At 35.6% G+C, this 20565-nt stretch overlaps 1 protein-coding gene across 8 annotated transcripts in view; it reads left to right on the plus strand.

The window, feature by feature from the left end:
- EPS15 (epidermal growth factor receptor pathway substrate 15) overlaps positions 1–20565 on the plus strand; it is a 139510-nt gene that overhangs the window by 79526 nt on the left and 39419 nt on the right. For all 8 annotated transcript variants that reach the window (XM_043461355.1, XM_043461358.1, XM_043461359.1 and 5 more), the window contains exons 13-15: positions 2097–2169; positions 15250–15411; positions 15808–16005. In XM_043461355.1, coding sequence (XP_043317290.1) covers positions 2097–2169; positions 15250–15411; positions 15808–16005 — 433 coding nt within the window. The remainder of the gene's footprint in view (positions 1–2096; positions 2170–15249; positions 15412–15807; positions 16006–20565) is intronic.

Genomic DNA, 20565 nt, shown 5'->3' on the forward strand with positions numbered 1-20565 from the left:
CTTCAGGGTGTTTGATATCACCACCACTCCCCACCCCTCCCACACCCAAAATCATGAATTTGTACTTTACGTTCTTCTTCCATTTTACCCAAACATCAACGTTGTTTGCTGGTTAGAGCTGAGAGTACTTTGTAATCTGTTTTCCTTTTTCACTGAGTGAGCTTCCTTCTTTTGCTCTCCCATTCTTGTGTCTTAGTTGTGTTAAAGCAGTTCACTGCCTTCTTGCACCCTGTTTTCTTTCATGCACACTTGATCTGAGCAGACATGGTCAGTATCAGCAATTAACAGCAGAGCAAGAAAAGATTAAATACAGACATGCATATTAGTGTGTGCACGTTTGGTTTGTGATACTATGTTGCATTTTCTGTTTTTGTTATTATCTACTGTCAGAAACAAGGAACTGAGTTGGTACTGACCTTGTGTGGAATGCCTCTGAGGATTTGGGATGAAGGGAGGAAGCTGGTGTTTCATGTGACTGATTTTTGACATGCTGCAGCAGGACTGGAAACACTCCTCTGCTCACATAAGGTGGAAAGAAAAAATTTCTAAGATTGAACTTGCAGAATTTGTGGAGTATATTTAAATTTTTCTTCCTGGGTTTTTTTTTTTGGTTTTCAATTTTACCTAATTTTTTAAGGACTGGAAGTAAGGGATGACCTTTGCTTAATAAGTAGTTTGAGGTATGGGAGTAATGGGCTGCCACAGTGATTCGTATGATAAGAGAATGTTTAAAAACCTCCACTACATCTTGAATCATATTTTGACCCATCTGACAAACAGTTAGTGAGCTCCTTGGTCATCTTTGGTATTTAAAAGCAGCATTACACAAATAGCTTTATTATTGTACTTTTCCCCCCTCATACAAATCTTAAGAGCATTGCACCTATGTATCCAAAACAGTTGATTTTTATCTACCCTGGTGAGAAATTTAAAAGTGGCATGTAGGTCCCTTAAGTATCTCCTGTGGTAAAATTTTCTCACTTTATTTTATGCCTCAGCTTAATGGAGCCTGAGCCTCTGTTTGGTTTATGTCTTAAGCTGAAACTGAAATACAGTCATGAAGCTCTAAGAAAAAACTCTGCAGTGCTAATTTGAAGGACTTCTTGAATGGCATCCTCCCTTCTTCTTGTTGGTCTTCATTACCTTCGCCTCACCCCAAAAGTGTATTCTTGCAGAATTCTGTGGCTTTTTCTTTTCATTTTGTGGAAAAAGAAAGTGAAGGGAGCAGTGGGGAGGGGAGAGATTTCAGTACAACCAGGCATTTAAATTTGTTACTTTAAAAAAAAAAAACCTCTGTTTTGTAATTCCGAATCTAAGATTGCTTAAGAGTCCCTTATTAGGAATCCAGTTTTGATGGAAGCATATAAGAATTTAGAAAATGATATTTCAATGTAAATGTGGATCCTAACATGTATGACCTGAAGAGTAGAAAGAGATAAATGCTAATGTGATTCTTTTTTTCACTCAGTGCACACTATCTTATATATTTGATCAATTGATATTGAAAGGTGGTCCTAAAATAGCTTTTGAGCAGATGCAGTATTGAATAGATCAGATGACCTGTGTATTGGCAGTCTTTTCTATTTTCTCTGTTGTGTCATTCTAAAATTGGTGCACACAAGGGATTTAAGAGGTAATTAGCACTTAAGTAATGTCCTTTTCCTTAATATTGTTGACTGTTTCTCTTAGCCATTTTCATTTTATTTAACAGTGGTATTTAAGGGTTAAGCTCACAGAGCTGATGCAACCCCTCCTTGTTTTTCACCAGTAATTTTCATTGGACAGCATTTCCATAGCAACAGTGAGATCAGTGAAACCTTAATGTTTCATTGATTATTTTTCTCCTCTTCCTTTTTTAATCTATTCTCTTTTCACCACATTTTAGTGAGAAAGCGATTTTTTTTTTTTACTAATAGAGCTTATATTGATTTCTATTCCATAAATAATTAAAAGAGGGTAGAAAAAGCTGCCCTTCATTTAAAAATTGAATGTTTCACCATGTATTTAAAAAGCGATTCAGGATTAGGAGGATGGATAACCATACCGGCTGTAGCTGATGTTCTCAAATATTCTTGCATTGTTTGCTGGTCTTCTAGGGAAAAGAATAATGTGGAACAGGACCTTAAGGAGAAAGAAGATGCTGTTAAACAGAGAACAAGCGAGGTTCAGGTATGTGAACTGTCAAATTCAGTATTCCATTTCTGATTTAGGAGGATTCATTTTAAATGTAGAGAGGCATTTACAGTGTGATGGTTGTGGTATTGGTGAGTAGGTAAAGGGAATCCCTGTTATTTATGTGATATGAATCCTTATCTTTGACAAAATTATTATTTTTCTCCTCACTCTGGCCTGCAAAGATTACACTACAATGATAAAGCAGTATTTTTCAGCATAAATTTCTCATTTTAAAAGTATTTTTAAGGTGATATTTATCTGCATATTATAGCCTTAAAGGTAAGTTTGAATGACTTGTCATATAAATATTATTGCGCCAATAAAACTGAATGAATGAGAGCATCATCATCATGAAAACGCACATTGGTTTTTCATGGGTGTGAGATTTTTTTAGCTAGGAGACCTAACATTTTAAAGGACTGTCTCAATACTAGTAGGGTAGGAAATGATAGGGAACAATTCAAAATAGCATTTTACAAGTTGCTTAGTAGCCAGGATATCTTAAACTTTGGCATAAAGAGATTTAATTCATTTTTACTAAGTGCTGTGTTAAGTAGTTTCATTTTACAAATAGAAAAGACAAAAAGACCTCCATTTCTGATTGGGAATGACACAAAAGAGGTATTTCAAACGTTAAAATATAGAAAATTGGGCAGTGTTGCATTTAGAGCCATAAGCAATAACCGTGTTCTTGGGACATCATTTCTTAAATGCTGCACCAGCACACAGGGTGTTGGATGCAGAAGCACTGGAGCAGTCGCCAGTAAGAGCTCAGGCGTGGACATTTCTTAACCTGAACAGTCCTGTGTTGGATTTCCTTGTCTTAGTAGTTTTAAATGGGCAAAAGCTCTAAAGCTGTTAGATCCAGTATTTTGTTTTGATGTAGCACTTTCACCAGAGATGGTATGATAGGTGGACCATGCTAGGGTGGGGAGAATGATTTATTGAGGGGTTGAAGAAGAAGCCAGAGAGAGAGACTTCTTGTTAGAAGTTGATTCTATTATTGTACTTATTATATATACTGGAATTTTCCTAAAGGTGATACAGAGTCAATGGATTGTCACTAATATATTTCTCTTTGTGATAGTGAAATATGGAATGATATCCTCAATTACTTTATTTTTGTGCAATTTTTGAGCTTAAGAAATGCAGGAGTCATAGACTTTAAGCAGTTACTGCTGAAAATAGCTTAAGAATGGAAGATAAGATGATCTACAAAAGTTTTCTCAATCTGAAGAGGTAGAGGTAGTTACTGATATAATATTGGACAACTTCTAAATTTAGCCAGATATGTTTCAAAGTACCAAGGTTTTTGCAGTAGACACTATTTTTTTTTTGTGTGTATATATCTATCTGTGGTTTTTCACTACTGCATCTTTTGAGATTGTGAATTTTAAATAGCTGCTTTGGGAGAACACTAAAATTTACACTTTTCTTTTCAAACTAAATCAGCTATCCTTAAATATTTGATTTGTTATATTTATAGAAGTTTTGTTGTCAGTCAACATTTGTTATATGCTAGCCCTTCTTTTACCTAGTGTTGATGGTAAGGAACATGTTAAACCTTCAAGTTTGCTGAATCCAAAATGTGTGCTTGGCTGAGGAAGTCTAAATAGTTGAATTTTTTTTTTTTTTTGCATAAGGTGCTGTAAATAAAAGGTATTTTAGAGCATGGTGAGTGTAGGCCACGTTGTAATGGTTGAACATGTAGGTTCATTGAAAAAAAACATAGAATTAAAGCTTTTTGCATTAGTAGATTCATTACTCATTCCATGTCAGTACAGGTATTTTTATATTGTTTATGGTAATGAGATACTAGACTAAGAATGACATGGATAGTTGACATCTACAAGTAATTAAAGCTTTCATTTTAGTGATTATTTTTGATTTTCTGAAACAAGACCACTTACCTGAAAGTGATAATATATTGTATTACCTATTGAGTTAACTCTGAATTAGCCATTGGTAATGAGGCACAGACTAGGAATAACATGAATAATTAAGATCTGTAACTAACTTGAATTTTTAGTGCTTGTTTTCTCATTTCTCTGCCAAAAGGCATTGTACTACCGCTTTCCTGCTTCCTTCTGACCCCATCTAATGTAGGTGCTAATGAAAAATGCCAAAATGAAGGCATCAAGGGAGAAGTAAGAGAATTTTGACTCATCAATAAATGTTTTCCTGCCTCAATCATATATGGCTTTTCTGCATATTCTTGCTTTTCTCTGTATTTCTAAAGTTACAGTTTGTGATAATATGAGCTCATATCTCAAGTACAGAAACCAGACTTCAAAGCCTCTTTAGATTTGATCAAAGTGCCAAAAGACTAGTTCTTTTTTTTTTTTTTTTTTTAGCATTTATATAGTCTTTCTAATTCAGGTAAATTAGAAGGTCTGCTACGTAATTAATTTTCTACATGTTTGTTTCCTGTCTGTGTTCTGATATATTACCATCTTGAAAACTCACAGTTCATGATTTTTTTTTTGAAGAACAAACCAACAATTAACTTCATATTTTATGTCATGAGATGATCACTGTTAACTCATATGAGGTACACTGCTAGTTTGTCAAGTTCTGTGGAGAAATTAGATCCAAAATGATGCAAAGGGGGGAAACTGTAAAAGGCTGTTCTATCTCAAATGTTTATGGTTTGAGTTTCTTGTTGTTACAGGAAGAAGGTAGACCCACATTCTTTCCTACCTTAAACTGCATATGCACAATTTTATTAAAATTTTTCTTCAAATATAACCTTATAGCTCCATTTGTAAAAACAAAAACCTTTGTGAAAACCAGCCAACATCCTTGCAACAAATTTTTGCTGCCACGTTCACTAGAATTTCAAAAAAATGTAGTTTCATCTTTGTACATCTGCAGGGATGTGCTCTGAGATCACACTCGCCTCCTGCGATCCCCACCCCTTTAAAGAAATATGTATTTTTATCTAGAATGATCTTTAATTAGTGTCTGCATATTTTCCAAAAGTGCTAGAGACATTATATGTACACCATTACAGAAGTATTATGAGGCCTGTATATTCTGTTGTTTACTATTGCATTAACCAACACAAAGTCTATGCATTTTTTATGCATTTGTCACTTCTTTCAAGTCAGATTTTCTTGTGAGCTAACATTTCCTCAGTGGTTTCTTCTCTTCTCCCTCCCTGCCATTCTTCTTCTTTTCTTTTCTTTTTTTTCCTTTCTTTTTCACTTCTCTTTTTCTTTCTTTTTCAGAAACCACCTTATCTATTTTTAAACATTTCGAATTCCTAAAAAAAAAACAAAACTGTTAAGCGATCTGCCATTTCGCCCTAAAACGACTCAGCTTTCACAGCCTGTTTTTATCTGTACTGTATGATTTTATTTTATCAGAACTTCATGTATTGGACAGTAATAACACAGAATCTTTAAAAAAAAAAAACTGTCCTTCAAGGTAATCAACAAATATTTAGGAATTCATCCTCATGTATGCTTTCTTCAATTTTGCATAGAAGTTTATAGGAATGACTTGGTATCAGGGAACCTTGAATTCGGTTCCTAATTCTGGCTCTTCTGAAGTTTGAGATCCTAAGGAACATATTTAACCACTCTACACATTAGTTTTCACTTCTGTAACATGAGATAACAGAGTTTTGCTGTTAGAATAAAATGACATATTGTTGGTAAAGTGCCTCAGATAAGTTGCTTCAGTGTGTGCGACTCTTTGCGACCCTGTGAATTGTAGCCCGCCAGGCTCTTCTGTCCATGGGATTCCCCAGGCAAGAGTACTGGATGTTGGCCATTCCCTCCTCCAGGGGATCTTCCTGACCCTGGGGTCTAACTTCTGTCTCTTGTGTCTCCTACATTGGCAGGTGTCTCCTACATTTACCACTAGCACCACCTGGGGAGCCCTATCTCCATATAGGGCTAATCAGTATTTTTTCCCCTGTTGCTGTCACTTTAACTGCCAGGCTATTTTTCTCTATTTTTGTTGCTTTGTGTGACCCTTTCCCCCACCCTCCCTCCCCCTTCCTAGCTTTTCAGTAATCTTGCTTAATTTCCTGTTCATCCATACCTTTGTGCTTAATTTATCTCCCCAAGACCAAGAATAATCTTAAAGCCAAATCCATGGGTTCTTCCTGCATTGGTTACTGATTTCTTGGGTTGCTTTCTCCTGAATATTCGTAGCCCTACTTCTTTGACCTTTTGCTTCTGTTGCCTTTGCCCAGGACTGATGGACACACTCTGACCCCCTCTTTCCTCCCTTTTCCCTACCCTCTGTCATCCACATACCATATACTGATGATTCCCAAACATCTGTCAAGCCCTCAACTTTCTTGAGTGCAAGTCTCACATCTCCAGTTAGGCATTTTGAGGTTTATCATTTCAAATCCAGTGTATCTAAAATGAGTCTCACCTTGCTGAAAAAAATTGACTTCAAGTTTTGAACTTTTCTGTCTGTTTTTCTTTCTCACTACTGCCACCCCTGTTACCTAACATCTGAAATTTTTAAGTCAGGTATAAGTGCTTACTCCATCCTCCTCCTTGCTTTCTACCCAAACCAGTTTTAGTAATTATGACTCTCATATGTGAAAATCTTTACTGCTGCCCACTGCCATTGTTAGTAGTGGGAGAATGTCATCCTTATGGGTATATTGGAAGTAGAAAAAAAAGATTATAGGCCATCCTCTTGTACTACTTATTTTTTGATTGCCTGCTTCTGAACTGTGTGGCATTCACTTGTTCTGTTATTTCCACTCTTATAACTTTTGTTGCTGCAATCTAGAATGTTCCCTATCTTCCTATTTGTGTGAATTCCACCCATGTCTTAAAATCCAACTGAGACTCATCAGTTTTCTAAATTTTCCCTTCTTTGTCCCTTCAGTTTGCTTGTTTTTCTTGTGTTGGAACTTCCAGAGGAATGTGTATACACTTGCATGGCATACCAGTATGTTATCTTATGTACTCACTTAATGTGTGTGTATATAGATTCCAATATCTTACAGCCTATATTGTGAGCTCCCTAAGCTCAAAAATTGTACCTTGGATCATATCTTATACTGTAGATGGTAATATATTCTTAGATGGAGGTAAATTTAAGGAAGCTATTGACAGTAGAAACGAATAAACTTCCATTTTGTGCATGAAATTAAAAATGGGACAAGAGACACCCAGAAACCACAGGCAGAAAGGATTGGGAGCACAGGTGGTATCATAAAGAGTCAGACTTTTCCATATTGTTCATACTACCTTCATGAGAGAGAAGCTCACAGTTATTTAAACTTTATCAATAAAGATTTAGTAGCTTATAGTAATTGCCCATTTTTTTCCCCCTAGATGAAGAAAGATGACTTATTTTGGGTGGAAATAAAATTAGATACATGAGCTCAACATTCTTTTCCTGGCGATAATGCTCTTAGAACATGCTGAGAAGCATATGATTGAGAAATAGAGGCAGGCTGTTAGTGAGGTTTTCTAACATCTACCCTAGTTTAATAGGCTCCCTTTCTGGTCTTTGACTTAAAAAACATCTTGCTTTATAGTTGATACTTTTTTATGTTAAGAATATTCCTGTAACTTCTATTTTGAGAATTAGGCCAACATAATGAATGTACCTGATTATTTTTAGTTCTGGATTAATCTGTAGAGTTTTTTTAATCAACTAAATAGCATTTTCTGTAAGATTACCAAAATACTTAAAATTTCCTTTATTTTCTATAATAACTTTTCAAGTATAGATATACCGTATGTATGCTTTGAGTTTTTTTTTTTTAAGTGTTTTATTTATAAATTAGTATCCTTTTTGTTTATTTTTTACTCTGTATTTATATGAAATAGATCTAAATGTATTCATGTTTCATAGATTTAACTACTTTGATTGTACAGCCAATTTGGGTTGTTAAAATGAATTATCTTATTCTTGAATATAGCTGAGAGCTTTTATATATTTGTTTAAATTTAATTTCCACTACCCTCCGTAGCACTTCAGAGGATATGGCGGGATGGGGACAAGTTTATCATTTTCTTTATCTTCTGTGATTTCTAGAAAATAGGATATTTTCCTTGAAATTTAGTTTTAAATAAAGCCAAGATTGCAGATCAAGGATCCTTTCACTCCTCGATAAAGAATCTTGAATGTGGCTTGCTTTGGTATTTTTCTAAAGCAAACCTTGGCAGTGCATTACAGTAGTCTTGTCACTTTATCCTTGCCATTTCCTAATTGCTGCTACCCTCTTTTCTTTTGTTGTTGATGGCACAGGTGAGCAAGTAGAGCGTGATGATGGAAGATAGAGCGTAACTAGGAAGGCATCTGCAAGTGTCTAGTCACTTCCTTGATGAGTTGGCATTTGATAGTAACTGAGGTTGTATCCTAATCCAGGAGAGAATTTCCCCAAAGGGCTACTTTAAGATTAAGAGAAAATTATCCTAGTTTAGTAGAAGATGGTGTTTGCTAAGAGAAGCTGCCACTGTCCTAGTCAAGGGTGGGCATGGAGAGAGATGTACATCCGTTGACTTCACTTAGTCTCAGGATAAACCATTCTGTGCCAAAATAAAATAGCCAAGTAGATATGGATATTGAAATTGTTGTGAAAATTACATTACAGTGGTGGCAGCCTTACCAAGTAATTTTGTAGTGAAATTTGGTTCTTTTTCTTCCTAGTGTTTGTGTTTGCAATCTGTTCATTTTGCTTTTGTGCAGTTTAATAATTTTAAGTTTGCTTACTGAAAAAGAAGACATTTGTGTGCATGGATTAGTGTTGGAATTTTTTTAGAGAAGATCTTTTTTCATATTTGAAATAGACATGGAGAGGCTTTAATTTGAATATGGACCTCTGTCCAGCTTAAAGTATGTCACCAATGTGAGGTATTTTTTCAATAACCTTTCCCTCAAGGCCCATACTTTTGTGTTACTATGTGGATTTTTACTGTAGCATAAAAGTGAGGTTGGGAAATTTGAGGGAATATGTTTGCTCTTTGGAAGAGAAAGGGCAAGAATGAATAAATGTTACATTGATTTGTTTATTCCCTTTCCTCTTACATAAACCTTTCTTCTAGGGATGTGTTTAAAGTGGCTCACTAAAAAATACAAGTTTTGAAATTTGGTTCATTTTGTTAAAGGAAACCAGCATTGATCCTACTATTGGTAGTTGTTACGTTAAAAATTCAGTTACATCAGAATATTTTTATATTGGTATGAAACCATATGATATGTGATACTTAAAAACTGCAGACTTGACATTTTCTGATTATAAAAGTAATATGAGTCCATATTAATCTTTTAAAATAAAGGAAAGTGTAAAAAGAAAAAAACTCTACAATTTCACATTTCAGGGAGAGTCATGGTTAACATTTTGCTATATTTTCTGAGTATATGTGCATGGCTTTATATTCATTTACAGTCATACTGTATATGCCTTTGTATTCAACTTTTAAAAATTAGCATTATGTCCTAGTCATTTTTTTTTAATTATGTGGCCCTTTTAAGGCAAATTTCATTTTTCTTAATTGGATTTAGAATGAAAGTAGAGACATCAAAATTACATGTGTTTATAAAGACTAGATATTATTAGAGATGTGAAGTCTAAGATTTATGGGGGAGATTGGGGAGAGGGTAGGAAATTAGAGTAGAATTTTTGAAAATTGGAATAAGTAACATTTTTCCTATTCCTGTTAAGCATTTCTTTAAAAATGCCTTTTGGGTCGGCATATTGTTATGTGTAAACCATATAATAATTTTATAACAGAGTATTGACAATGGATTATTTTCCCAAAAATAAAAATCACTTTAGATCTGCAAATGGCGTGCTTTCAAAATATTTTGTAATTACAAGAAGTTTTCAAGCCACTGTAGGTTTTCAAGGTACTAGGTTAAAGTGAAGCTGTTATTTTGTCTTCCTAAAGAGTAATAGTATATAATACAAGGTAAAAAAAGAAAGAAAGATATATGCCACAGTGACATGCTAAAGCAGGAAAGATTATTTCCATATAATGGAAATTTAAAATGTCAACTCATTCTTGGTCTACAGTCTATACAAATGTTGAATCAGTATAGAAATTTAGATACTATTTTAATTTAACAAAACGCGTTTGCTGTATGTCAATTAGAGGCTAGTTTTAATATTTTGCTAGAGTTTAAATGTAGAGTTAAGCTTTCTGTAGTATGTTGAAAGAATATGAAGTTGTTTCTGTCAGCTTCAGGCACATTCCCCAATAGTTTCTCCCAGATAGTAGAATTCTTGTGATAGTTACAAATCATTGCCTGATTAATTGCCTGGAATGTGCAAGACATTGTACTAGGTTGTGGAACCTCTAAGAAAGATGAGGCATTGGCTGTCTATCAGGAGTTTATTATTTAAAGGTAACTCTAGTACACTGTTTTTTACATTGTGTTTCCCTGGTGGCTCAGATGGTCAATAATCTGCCTGCAATGCAGGAGACCCAAGTTTAGTCCCTGAGTCAGGAAGATCCCCTGGAGAAGGGAATGGCTACCTACTCCATTATTCTTGCCTGGAGGATTCTATGTACAGAGGAGCTTCGTGGGCTGCAGTCCGTGGGGTCACAGAGAGTTGGGCACAAATGAGCAGCTAATACACACATATCATGCATTGTAGTGAGTATGATAATAGAGGTTAGGTACTAACTGCTCTAAGAGCACAGGTAAGGGAAACTCAGGGTGGGTCATACTAAATGTGGCTGGGTCTTGAAGAACGAAAAGTGAGCTTCCAGATAGGGATGGTGTAGAAGGGCATTCAAGACAGAGCAGATGGTATGGGAAAAGCATAGGGAATTTGAAGTACACTGTCTATTGGAGAAAAAAGAAGATCTGTTGAGGATGGGGCACAGGTGAACATGAGGACCATAAATGAAGGTTCTAAGGTATCTTGTCATCTGTTTTACTTTATACTGTAGATAAGAGGGAACCACCATATTTTTAAAATTAATTTTTATTGGAGTATAGTTGCTTTACTATGTTGTGTTACTTTCCGCTGTACAACAACAGAGTGAATCAGCTAAATGTATACATAGATTGGGCTTCCCTGGTGGCTCAGAATCCACCTGCAATGTGGGAGACCTGGGTTTGATCCCTGGGTTGGGAAGATCCCCTGGAGGAGGGCATGGCAACCCCCTCCAGTGTTCTTGCCTTGAGAATCCCCATGGACAGAGGAGCCTGGCAGGCTACTGTCTGTAGTGTAAGAGTCAGACACGACTGAGTGACTCAGCACACAGCCCCCATACATACGTCTCCTCTTTTTTGGGTTTTCTCCCCATTTAGGTCACCACAGAGCACTGAGTAGAGTTTCCTGTACTATAACAGTAGGAAGCCAACATAAATTTTTGAAATCTTCTATGCAGTGAATTGTTTTTTTGTTTTTTTTTTTTTTAAAGACAGTTGGACATTTGAAATAGGAAGAAGCAAAGGCAAACAAAAATTATGAATCAGGGGAGGGACAGTTAAACTACCATGTGTTTGTTAAGAGCCAATGTATGTCCATTTTGAGTATGGATCTGTTAACAGTGTAAGCAAGGTTAAAAATTTAGGCATGAAAAAAATTTAGGCATGCTGGTAAGTTTATGATAAATACTAGTGGAGCTCACCGTTGTGAATCTGCAATCACCTAGACCCATGGAATGTTAGCCCAAGAAGAGTCATGATCGTCCATTGTGTTGGCTATTTTAAGGGGATTTTTTTAAGGAAAGCAGCATGGTAGTAGTTGCACTTTTCAATTAATTGGTTGATTGAGAAAATATAAGATAAAAAGCAGTTGTTAAAAGCCTTGTTCAGCGTCTTATTTAACGATAATTCAGAGACCTTTTTTTGATAAGTGTTTCCTCTGTTGTTCTTAGATTCTTATTCTGATGAATGATCATTGTGTTCTTTGAATAGTATGTTATTTAAAATTGCTGTTACTTTTAGAAATTTGTGTTCACAATTTTACTTCACCCTGTTCAAGATCTCTGCTCACCTCCCACAGACACATGCCTTAGAGTTATCAACCCATTCCTCATTGTCACCTGTGGTTCCTGGAAAGCATCAAGTCCTAATTCCTTGTGGAATCCTTTATATATAATGAATTAACCTCTCTCCTGTGCATCTGCCACGGAAGTATTAATTTACCATTCTTCCGAGAATTAGGAAAATAGTCACTCAAGTGATTTTCTCTGGTTCGGATGAGGAACCCCAATTGTCAGAGGATTTGTAAATTAGGCCATCCTGGGTGCTGTGTTTCCTGATAAATAATGAGAATGGCAAGGTTGCTTTCATCTGTCTCCCAAATCTCCCTTGTATTTTTTTAAAAATAGACTTTATTATTTACAGAGCTTTAGGTCCACAGAAAAGCAGAAGGTACAAAGATTTCCTATTGTATTTTTTAAAATCTCTGTATCCTTTATCATTAAGCATAAAGTCTGGCACATTGATGAATAAATAAATATGTCATTTTAAAATGGTTTATCTTTTTTTGTTTTAAGAAGTTCTTTCCTACACTGAGATCTTTATTTTTCTTCTTCATATTTAAAGTTTTGTTTTTCATCTTAGGTTTGCAATATACTTGAAATTTATTTTTCTGTTTGATATGTTTAGAGATGTTATAATTTTTTTTTCTTTTTGCCATATGGGTACATCCAGCATCATTTACTCATTAGTTAGCTTTCTTTTCCTCCATTTGGCTTTAATGTCATGTCTTCTCATCATTTTTTCTGTGTATGTCTAAATTCTAATTTAAATCTGTGTCTGAATTCTGTTTTTTTCTTCCTTTATCCTTGCATCAGACAAGACTGTTTTTAACTATTTAAGCTTTCCAGTAATTCATAATATTGGATAGGGTAAGTCCTTTTACATTTTATAATGCTGTTTTAGGTTTTTTTCCTTTGTTCTTCCAAATATGTTTCAGAAGCAGCTTGTCAGTCTCCTTGGAAAATCTTGTTAGGATTGTCTTTGAAGTATATAGGTTAATTAGGTGAGAATTGACATCTTTATGATGTTACTCATCATTCAATGAGTATTTCTTGTATACTAGGAACTGGGAATATAGTAGTGAATGAAATTTGCAAATATCCCTGGACTCATGGAGTTTATGGTCTAATAGAAGGAAATATATTCTATTACTCATAATAGCCAAAAACTGGGATTAGTCTAGATGTCCATCCAGTATATCCATACAGTGGAATACTACTCAGCAATAAAAAGGAGCAAACTACTTATACATGCAGAACATGGGTGAATCTTGAAATATTATACTAGGTATAAGAATATGGTAGACTATATATTTCAGTAGACTACATATTATATGATTCTATTTATGTAGACTGTCTAAGGTAAAAATATAGTAACACAAAGCAGATCATTGGTTGCCTGTTGCTTGAAAAGAGAATGAGAATTGATTCCAAAATGGTATGAAGAAACTTTTTAGGTGATGGAAGTGTTATGAAACTGGATTGTGGTGATTTTTGCACAATTGTATATATTTACCAAACCTTACTGAATTGTAAACTTTAAGTGGGCAGTTTTTATGATATGTATAAATTATATCTTCTAAAGCTATTTAATTATATTATTTTGTGCCAACACAGATGTAACTCGAAAACATTAAAAGTCACGAAAGAAGTCAGTCACAAAAATCCAGATGTATGATTCCTTTCATATAAAAATGTCTAGAGTTGACAAAGCTATAGAGAGAAAAAATTAGATTGACAGTTACCTAGGGTCAGGGTGATTGGGAGGGAAATAGAGAGTAACTCATTAATGGGTATGGGGTTTCTTTTTATAGTGACAAAACTGTTCTAAAACTGTTTTGGTCATGGTTGCACAACTCTAAATATACTAGAGACCATTGACTTGTACACTTTAAATGGGTGAATTGTATAGTGTGCCCTCTCTCTCTCTAGTTGCTAAGTTGTGTCCGACTCTTGCAACCTCATGGACTGTAGCCTGCCAGGCTCCTCTGTCCATGGGATTCTCCAGGCAGTAATCCTGGAGGGGGTTGCCATTTCCTTCTCCAGGGGGTCTTCCCAACCCAGGGATCAAACCCGGGTCTCCTGCACTGCAGGCAGATTCTTCACCGACTGAGCTATGAGGAAAGCCTGTATAGTGTGCAAATTATCCCAGTAGAGCTGTTAGAGAAAATAAATAAAATTATATGCTATATATGAAGGAGAATCAGTGGAGGGAGATGGTGATGGGTGATGGTGAGGGAGGCCTCACTGAGAAGGTAACAGTTGAGCAGAGACTTCAAGGAGATGAGGGATTAAGGCATGTGGGTAATTTGGGGAGGAATTTTCTAGGAAGAGAGGATAATCAGTGAAAGATCTGAGAAGGAAGCATATCTGACATGTTTGAGAAGCATCAGAAAGGCCAGTGTGGGTGAAATAAGAGTGAGCACAGGAGAGAGCAGTAGAAATGAAGCTGGGAGATGGGACCACATAGGGCCACTGTAAGGACTTGGGTTTTTATGGTGAGGGAGATGGGGAGTCAGTGCAGAGTTTTGAGCAGAGGAGTGCCATCCTCTGATGTAGGTTTTTAACAGTGACTACTGTGCTGTAAATAAACTGAAAGGTAGCATGGGTGGATGAAGGGAAACCAGTTAGAAGGCAGCAATCCAGGAGAGAGAGAAAAACGACTTGGGCTGAGGTTGAAGAAAAACATGGCCGGATTTTTAAAATATGTTTTGAAGGAAGGAACAGCAAGATTTGCTGACAGATTGGAGATGATATGTGAGAGAAAGAGAAGAGTCGGAGGAGATGCTGTATTTTTTGGCCAGAGAAACTGAGAGGGGGCAGATGGAGGATAAAGCAGATGTTGTGGAGTGAGGGGGAGGAAATGCCAGGAGTTCTGTTCTTGTTATGCTAGAGAAGTCCATCAGACATCCAAGGATGGATCTGAGTAAGCAAATTGAATGTCTAAATCTGGAATCTAGGAAAGCTGTCCTCAAGTAAAGATTGTATTTAAAGCTATGAGTCCTCCAATCCACCAACACAGTATACGTAATAAGATGAGACTTTACCTTCCCTTATGATAGACTTTTTTTTTTATGATAGACTTTTAAAAATTGTTAACCTTCTCTTGCCTCCAATAAATAATGTTAATATTCCTGTATTTCAGGATCTTCAAGATGAAGTGCAAAGGGAGAATACTAATCTGCAAAAACTACAGGCCCAGAAACAGCAAGTACAGGAACTCCTTGATGGGCTGGATGAGCAGAAAGCCCAGCTGGAGGAGCAACTGCAGGAAGTCAGAAAGAAGTGTGCTGAGGAGGCCCAGCTGGTAAGGCCTGGCGGCTTACCACTGCCCGTGTCTTTACCTTAGGTGCTTTTGCTGGCTTAAGATAGAAACCCTCTTTGCTCGTTGTTGTTGTTGTTGCTATTGTTAGGTGCCAATCTAGTCAATGTGAAGTTTGGGAACATGAAGGAGATGGGGCATGTTTCATCTAGAAATTACAGGGGAAATGGGACACTGCATTTTTTTTTTCCCTAAAATTTAGTTGGAAGTATGGTACCTATGTCTTCCACTCTCCTCTGTCAGTCCCTGATTGCCTTTTCTATAGAAAATATACATCAAAAACACCAAAATAGTAAACTAAAATAAATATTGCGTTATAGAACATTTTAATGACATCTCTTTTTTTAATCCCCTGGTTGTCTCATTCACCTCATGTTGTAGATCTCATCCCTGAAAGCTGAACTAACTAGTCAAGAATCACAGATCTCCACTTATGAAGAAGAGCTGGCCAAAGCTAGGGAAGAACTGAGTCGCCTACAGCAAGAAACAGCAGAGTTGGAAGAGAGTGTGGAGTCAGGGAAGGCTCAGCTGGGACCTCTCCAGCAGCACCTGCAAGATTCACAGCAGGAAATCAGTTCAGTAAGTCTTTATGGGAGTGAAAAATACACTCAAGTGGGCACTCACGTATCCTTTTAGTACATAGTATTTTCTCCACTTCTACTGCTTCTTCTTCTGTCCAGCTTATTATTCATTTTCTGTCATTTTATACGAATAGGCTTCTTGTCACCTGTCATAAATTAAAACTGTTGTGAGTCTTACACATCGGATGATTATCACTGAAATCTTGTTGAGTGTGCAGGCTTTGTAGTTAGAAGAGTTGAATTTAAAGGCTTGCTCTGCTGCTTTCTGCCTGAATCATCTCAGTGTTAGATTCCTCAGCTTGGAGAACTGGGAATTCCCTGGTGGCTCAGCAGTAAAGAATCCACCTGCCAATACAGGAGACATGAGTTCAATCCCTGAATCAGGGAGATCCCCTGGAGAAGGAAATGGCAGCTCACTCCAGTATTCTTGCCTGGAAAATCCCATGGAGAGGAGACTGGCGAGCTACAGTCTATGGTGTCGCAAGAGAGTTGGACGTGACTTAGTAACCAAACAACAATAACCACCAGAGATTAGGATTTTGCCCTTTTCACTGCTGAGGACATGGATTCAATTCCTGATTGGGGAACTGACATTTAAGATCATGCAAGCTGCACAGCACGGCCAAATTTTTAAAAATAAATAAATAAAATAAAATTGGAGAATTAACAATATGCCTACCTCCTTTAGCTGCTTTTAAAGTTTAAATAGGGCAAAACCAGTGAGACATTTGAGCATACGGTTTGGTAAGTAAGTGCTCAGTTAACTGTTGCTTATTTTTATAAATGATAACCTGGTGTCTTGCCTTTTGGGGATTCTAATCTTAAAATCAGTTTTGCTCATTTAGAAACCTTTATTTTTTTGAAATTAGGAGATTTTTTCTTTATATAGATAAATATAACTGTTGTGGTAGGTCCAGAATATCGATCCTTTCCTTTGCTGTTTCTTGGCTTCCCTAAATGGGGAATAATATTTTATAGAATGATGGTAGGATGGTTGGATGTGTGTAGAGACTGCATAGCCCATTCCTTTCCATTTGAATTTGAACAAACTGGGAAGGTTAAGGAACTTGCTTATGGTTATGTAGCCTTCAGAAGAGCCATAGCCTAGAATTCAGATCTTCTGAAACCTGGTCAGTTAATTATTATATATAATGAACTCCTTCTCCTTGATATGCTTCCTTCCCCTCTCTTGTCTGGCAGATGAATACCTGCTCACCCATCTTGCAAGCCATGGCTGAACCTCTTCTTTCTTTGTGGCATCTTCTGAATCCTGCCTTTTTTGGACACTGTACTTCTGTTACAGTAATTATAACATTTTCTCCTGCACATTTGTTTATGTATCTACCTCTCTCAGTAGATGGAGCTTTTTGGTCTAGAAACATACATATTTATCCAAGCATTTAGCACAGTTCTTGTCTCAGTGTAGGTACTCAGTTAACATGTAGTAAACCCAAAAGAATTTTATACTAGTGGGAACGATACCAGATAAATGGACAGTCTTTAAAATAGTTTTATTTGAGTTTTTAAAATATTTTTAATGTTATTTATAGACTGTAAAATTAACCCATTTTAATGGTACAATCCATGATTTTCAGTAAATTTGATGTTTGAGAGTTGCTCAAACATCACAATCCAGTTTTAGAATTATTTCCCTTACTTCCAAAAGACCCTTGTGCCATTTATCATCAAGTCCCACCCTTACCCCTGGGTAACTACTTTCTGTGTCTGTAGATTTGCCTTTTCTGAGCATTTCACATAGAAGAACTGAACACTCTGGTCTTTCTCTTGTGGTTTCTTTCACTTAGTGTAATGTTTTTGAGACCCATCCATATTGTAGCATGTAACAAAATTATAGTTCATTTTATAAGGTGTGTTTATTTATTCACCAATTAATGGGCATTTGGATTCTTTCTTCCTGTTGACTATTATGAATAATGATGCTGTGAATTGTGCTCGCTTCGGCAGCACATATACTGAAAAATGATGCTGTGAATTTTCTGTTTGCATACAATTCTTTATGTAGACATGTGTTTTCATTTCTCCTGGATATAAAATAGTTGGCTATATTGTAAAGTTATGTTAAGCTTTTTTTTTAACTTTAATTTGCCAAACTTTTCCAAAGTGGCTGTACCATTTTAATACTTGCCCTAGCAATATGTAAGAGTTCCAATTTCTCCACATTTTTACCAACACTTTATTGTCTTTTTGATTACAGACGTTCTTGTAGATGTAAAGTGGTACTTCATAGTTTTTAATTTGCAGTTCTCTATGACTAGAGATGTTGATCATCTTTTCGTATGCCTGTGAGCCATTTGTACATCCTCTTGGATGAAATGTCTGTTTAAAGTCTTTTGCCTGGACTTCCCTGGTGGCTCAGATGGTAAAGTCTTTTGCCTGTTTTGGATTGTCTTATTACACAAGTTTTTAAAAATATATATATGTATATTCTGGAGATAAGTCCTTTATCAGATATTTGATTTACAAATAATTTTTCCAGTCTCTGGCTTGTTTTTTAATTTTCTTTTCTTTGACTTTTTTGAAAGGGGATTTCTTTCAAAGGAAAGAGCATAAATTAGAAAAATAGAAATGACTCCGGATATTATAAATTATCAGAGAGAAAATAAAGCCATGTTTTTGAGCATGGAAGATAGTGTCAGCAGGATGTACTACCAAGTGTTTCAGATATTTGTAGAAGGGATTAGATCTTTGTGTCTGATCTCCAAATCTTAAGAATAAACATACCAAATTCTTACACTTGACTCAGGTACTGTGTGTCTTTCCCACAGAGGGCAGCATATTCCCATGGGCCTATAAAAAAGAAATTTGGTTGTAAATTAGCCTGATACCTTTATTGCTCTCTAAAACTTAGCTATAGCTTTTTTGGAAAAAGGGATAACTAAAGAGAGATTTTGTGACTTGCTGAATTTTTATTTTCATTTCTTACCTCGTACAAATTTTCTAGAAAACAAAAAACCTTTGACCTTTACTCTGTGTAACTTGCTTGCACAATGTATACTATTTATCCAAGTATTTCTGGCAGTTTAAATGTTTGTTGTACTTTTCTTGCACAGTTTGCAGAGAGCTTGTGTTAGTTGTGTGATGATTTTTTTCTATATCCTCCAAGTTTACCTAGAGAGTGAGGGAGAACACAGGCTTAAATGACAGGTGCCTGGGAGACTCAGACACAGGAAGGCCAGGTTGTATTCATGATTCTGTTGCTTGTCTCAGGAATAAGTAAGGAACAAACTGTCCTACATAGAACTCTCTGGTAGGCAGGCATTTCACCCGACTGCTTCATCTATATGGTGAGTAATGGTTTAAATTTTTAGACTACAAGGTAGTAGCATTAAAATTGATTTAATGATCATGATAAATTATTTAATGAAATGAGAGAATAGGAAATAACAGCATACATTACACATAGTAAGGATGAGTATTACTTCATGAAACTTGTTTCACCCCTGTGTATGTGTGTAAATGTATAGTTATATGTATGATATATGCATCTGTATGTATGTTTTATGTATATATACACACAGAGAGACATATGTACATATATATTTACTGGGTTGAAGTGTAAACTCTATTTCTTTCTGTAGATTAAAAGTAAGTTTATAAACCACTGCTCTATAGCACTAGGAATATACAAGGCATATGCTTTGTGTTATAAATGTGTAGTATTTTTGATTGTTATTTTAAATCCTAAATGAAATGCAATTTGTGTGTATATATACACAATATATATACACACAAAATGAGATGTGTATATATATATATATACATACACACACACACACACCCACACACACACATACTGATGCCCACTGTTTAAATATATAAGCATAATACTTGTGTTTTTGAGTGAACATTTATTAAGCACCTATAGTATGCATCATTGTGCTAGATGTTAGAGATACAAAGTTAATAACAAAAATTTGGTCTCTATCCTCAAAAGGCTCTAGTCTTTAACATTTTAAAAATAGAGTAGTAGAAAAGGAACAGGAAATTTTAATTGTTATAGTAGTGAGATATGTAGTATGCTAGGTACTTTTACACACACTGTCCTTCATTTACATAGGCCTTTACATTTTACAGAGTTCTTTTAAATATATTTTTTACTTCACATAAAAATCTTCTATGAAGATAGCTCTTACTACCTCTGTGGATTAAAAAATGGAAGCTTGGAGAGGGTACTTTGACTAAGATAACCTAATAATTAGAAAGTGATAGAGCTAGATGTACATCTGTCTGCTTATCCAATATAGTGTTCTTTTTCCAGGCTATGAACCTCACTTCTCCTTTGGTAAATTTATAGATTCCAAATTGAGCAACTTAAAAACTTTATGGGAAATATTAGGGGAATAAGATTAGGGAACAGAGATTTACAGAATGTCAATAGGTAATTTTTATATTTGCTAGAAACAAAAAATATATATAACATGCTAATAAATAGAGGACGCCAATGTAATTAAAATATATATATATTTTATGAAAATGATACTATGCAGTAAAATTCTGTTTATTGTTTTTTTCACTAGAAACATTTTTTTTATTCTGT

The sequence above is a fragment of the Cervus canadensis genome, chromosome 2 (genome assembly GCF_019320065.1).
Source record: "Cervus canadensis isolate Bull #8, Minnesota chromosome 2, ASM1932006v1, whole genome shotgun sequence".
NCBI lineage: Eukaryota > Metazoa > Chordata > Mammalia > Artiodactyla > Cervidae > Cervus > Cervus canadensis.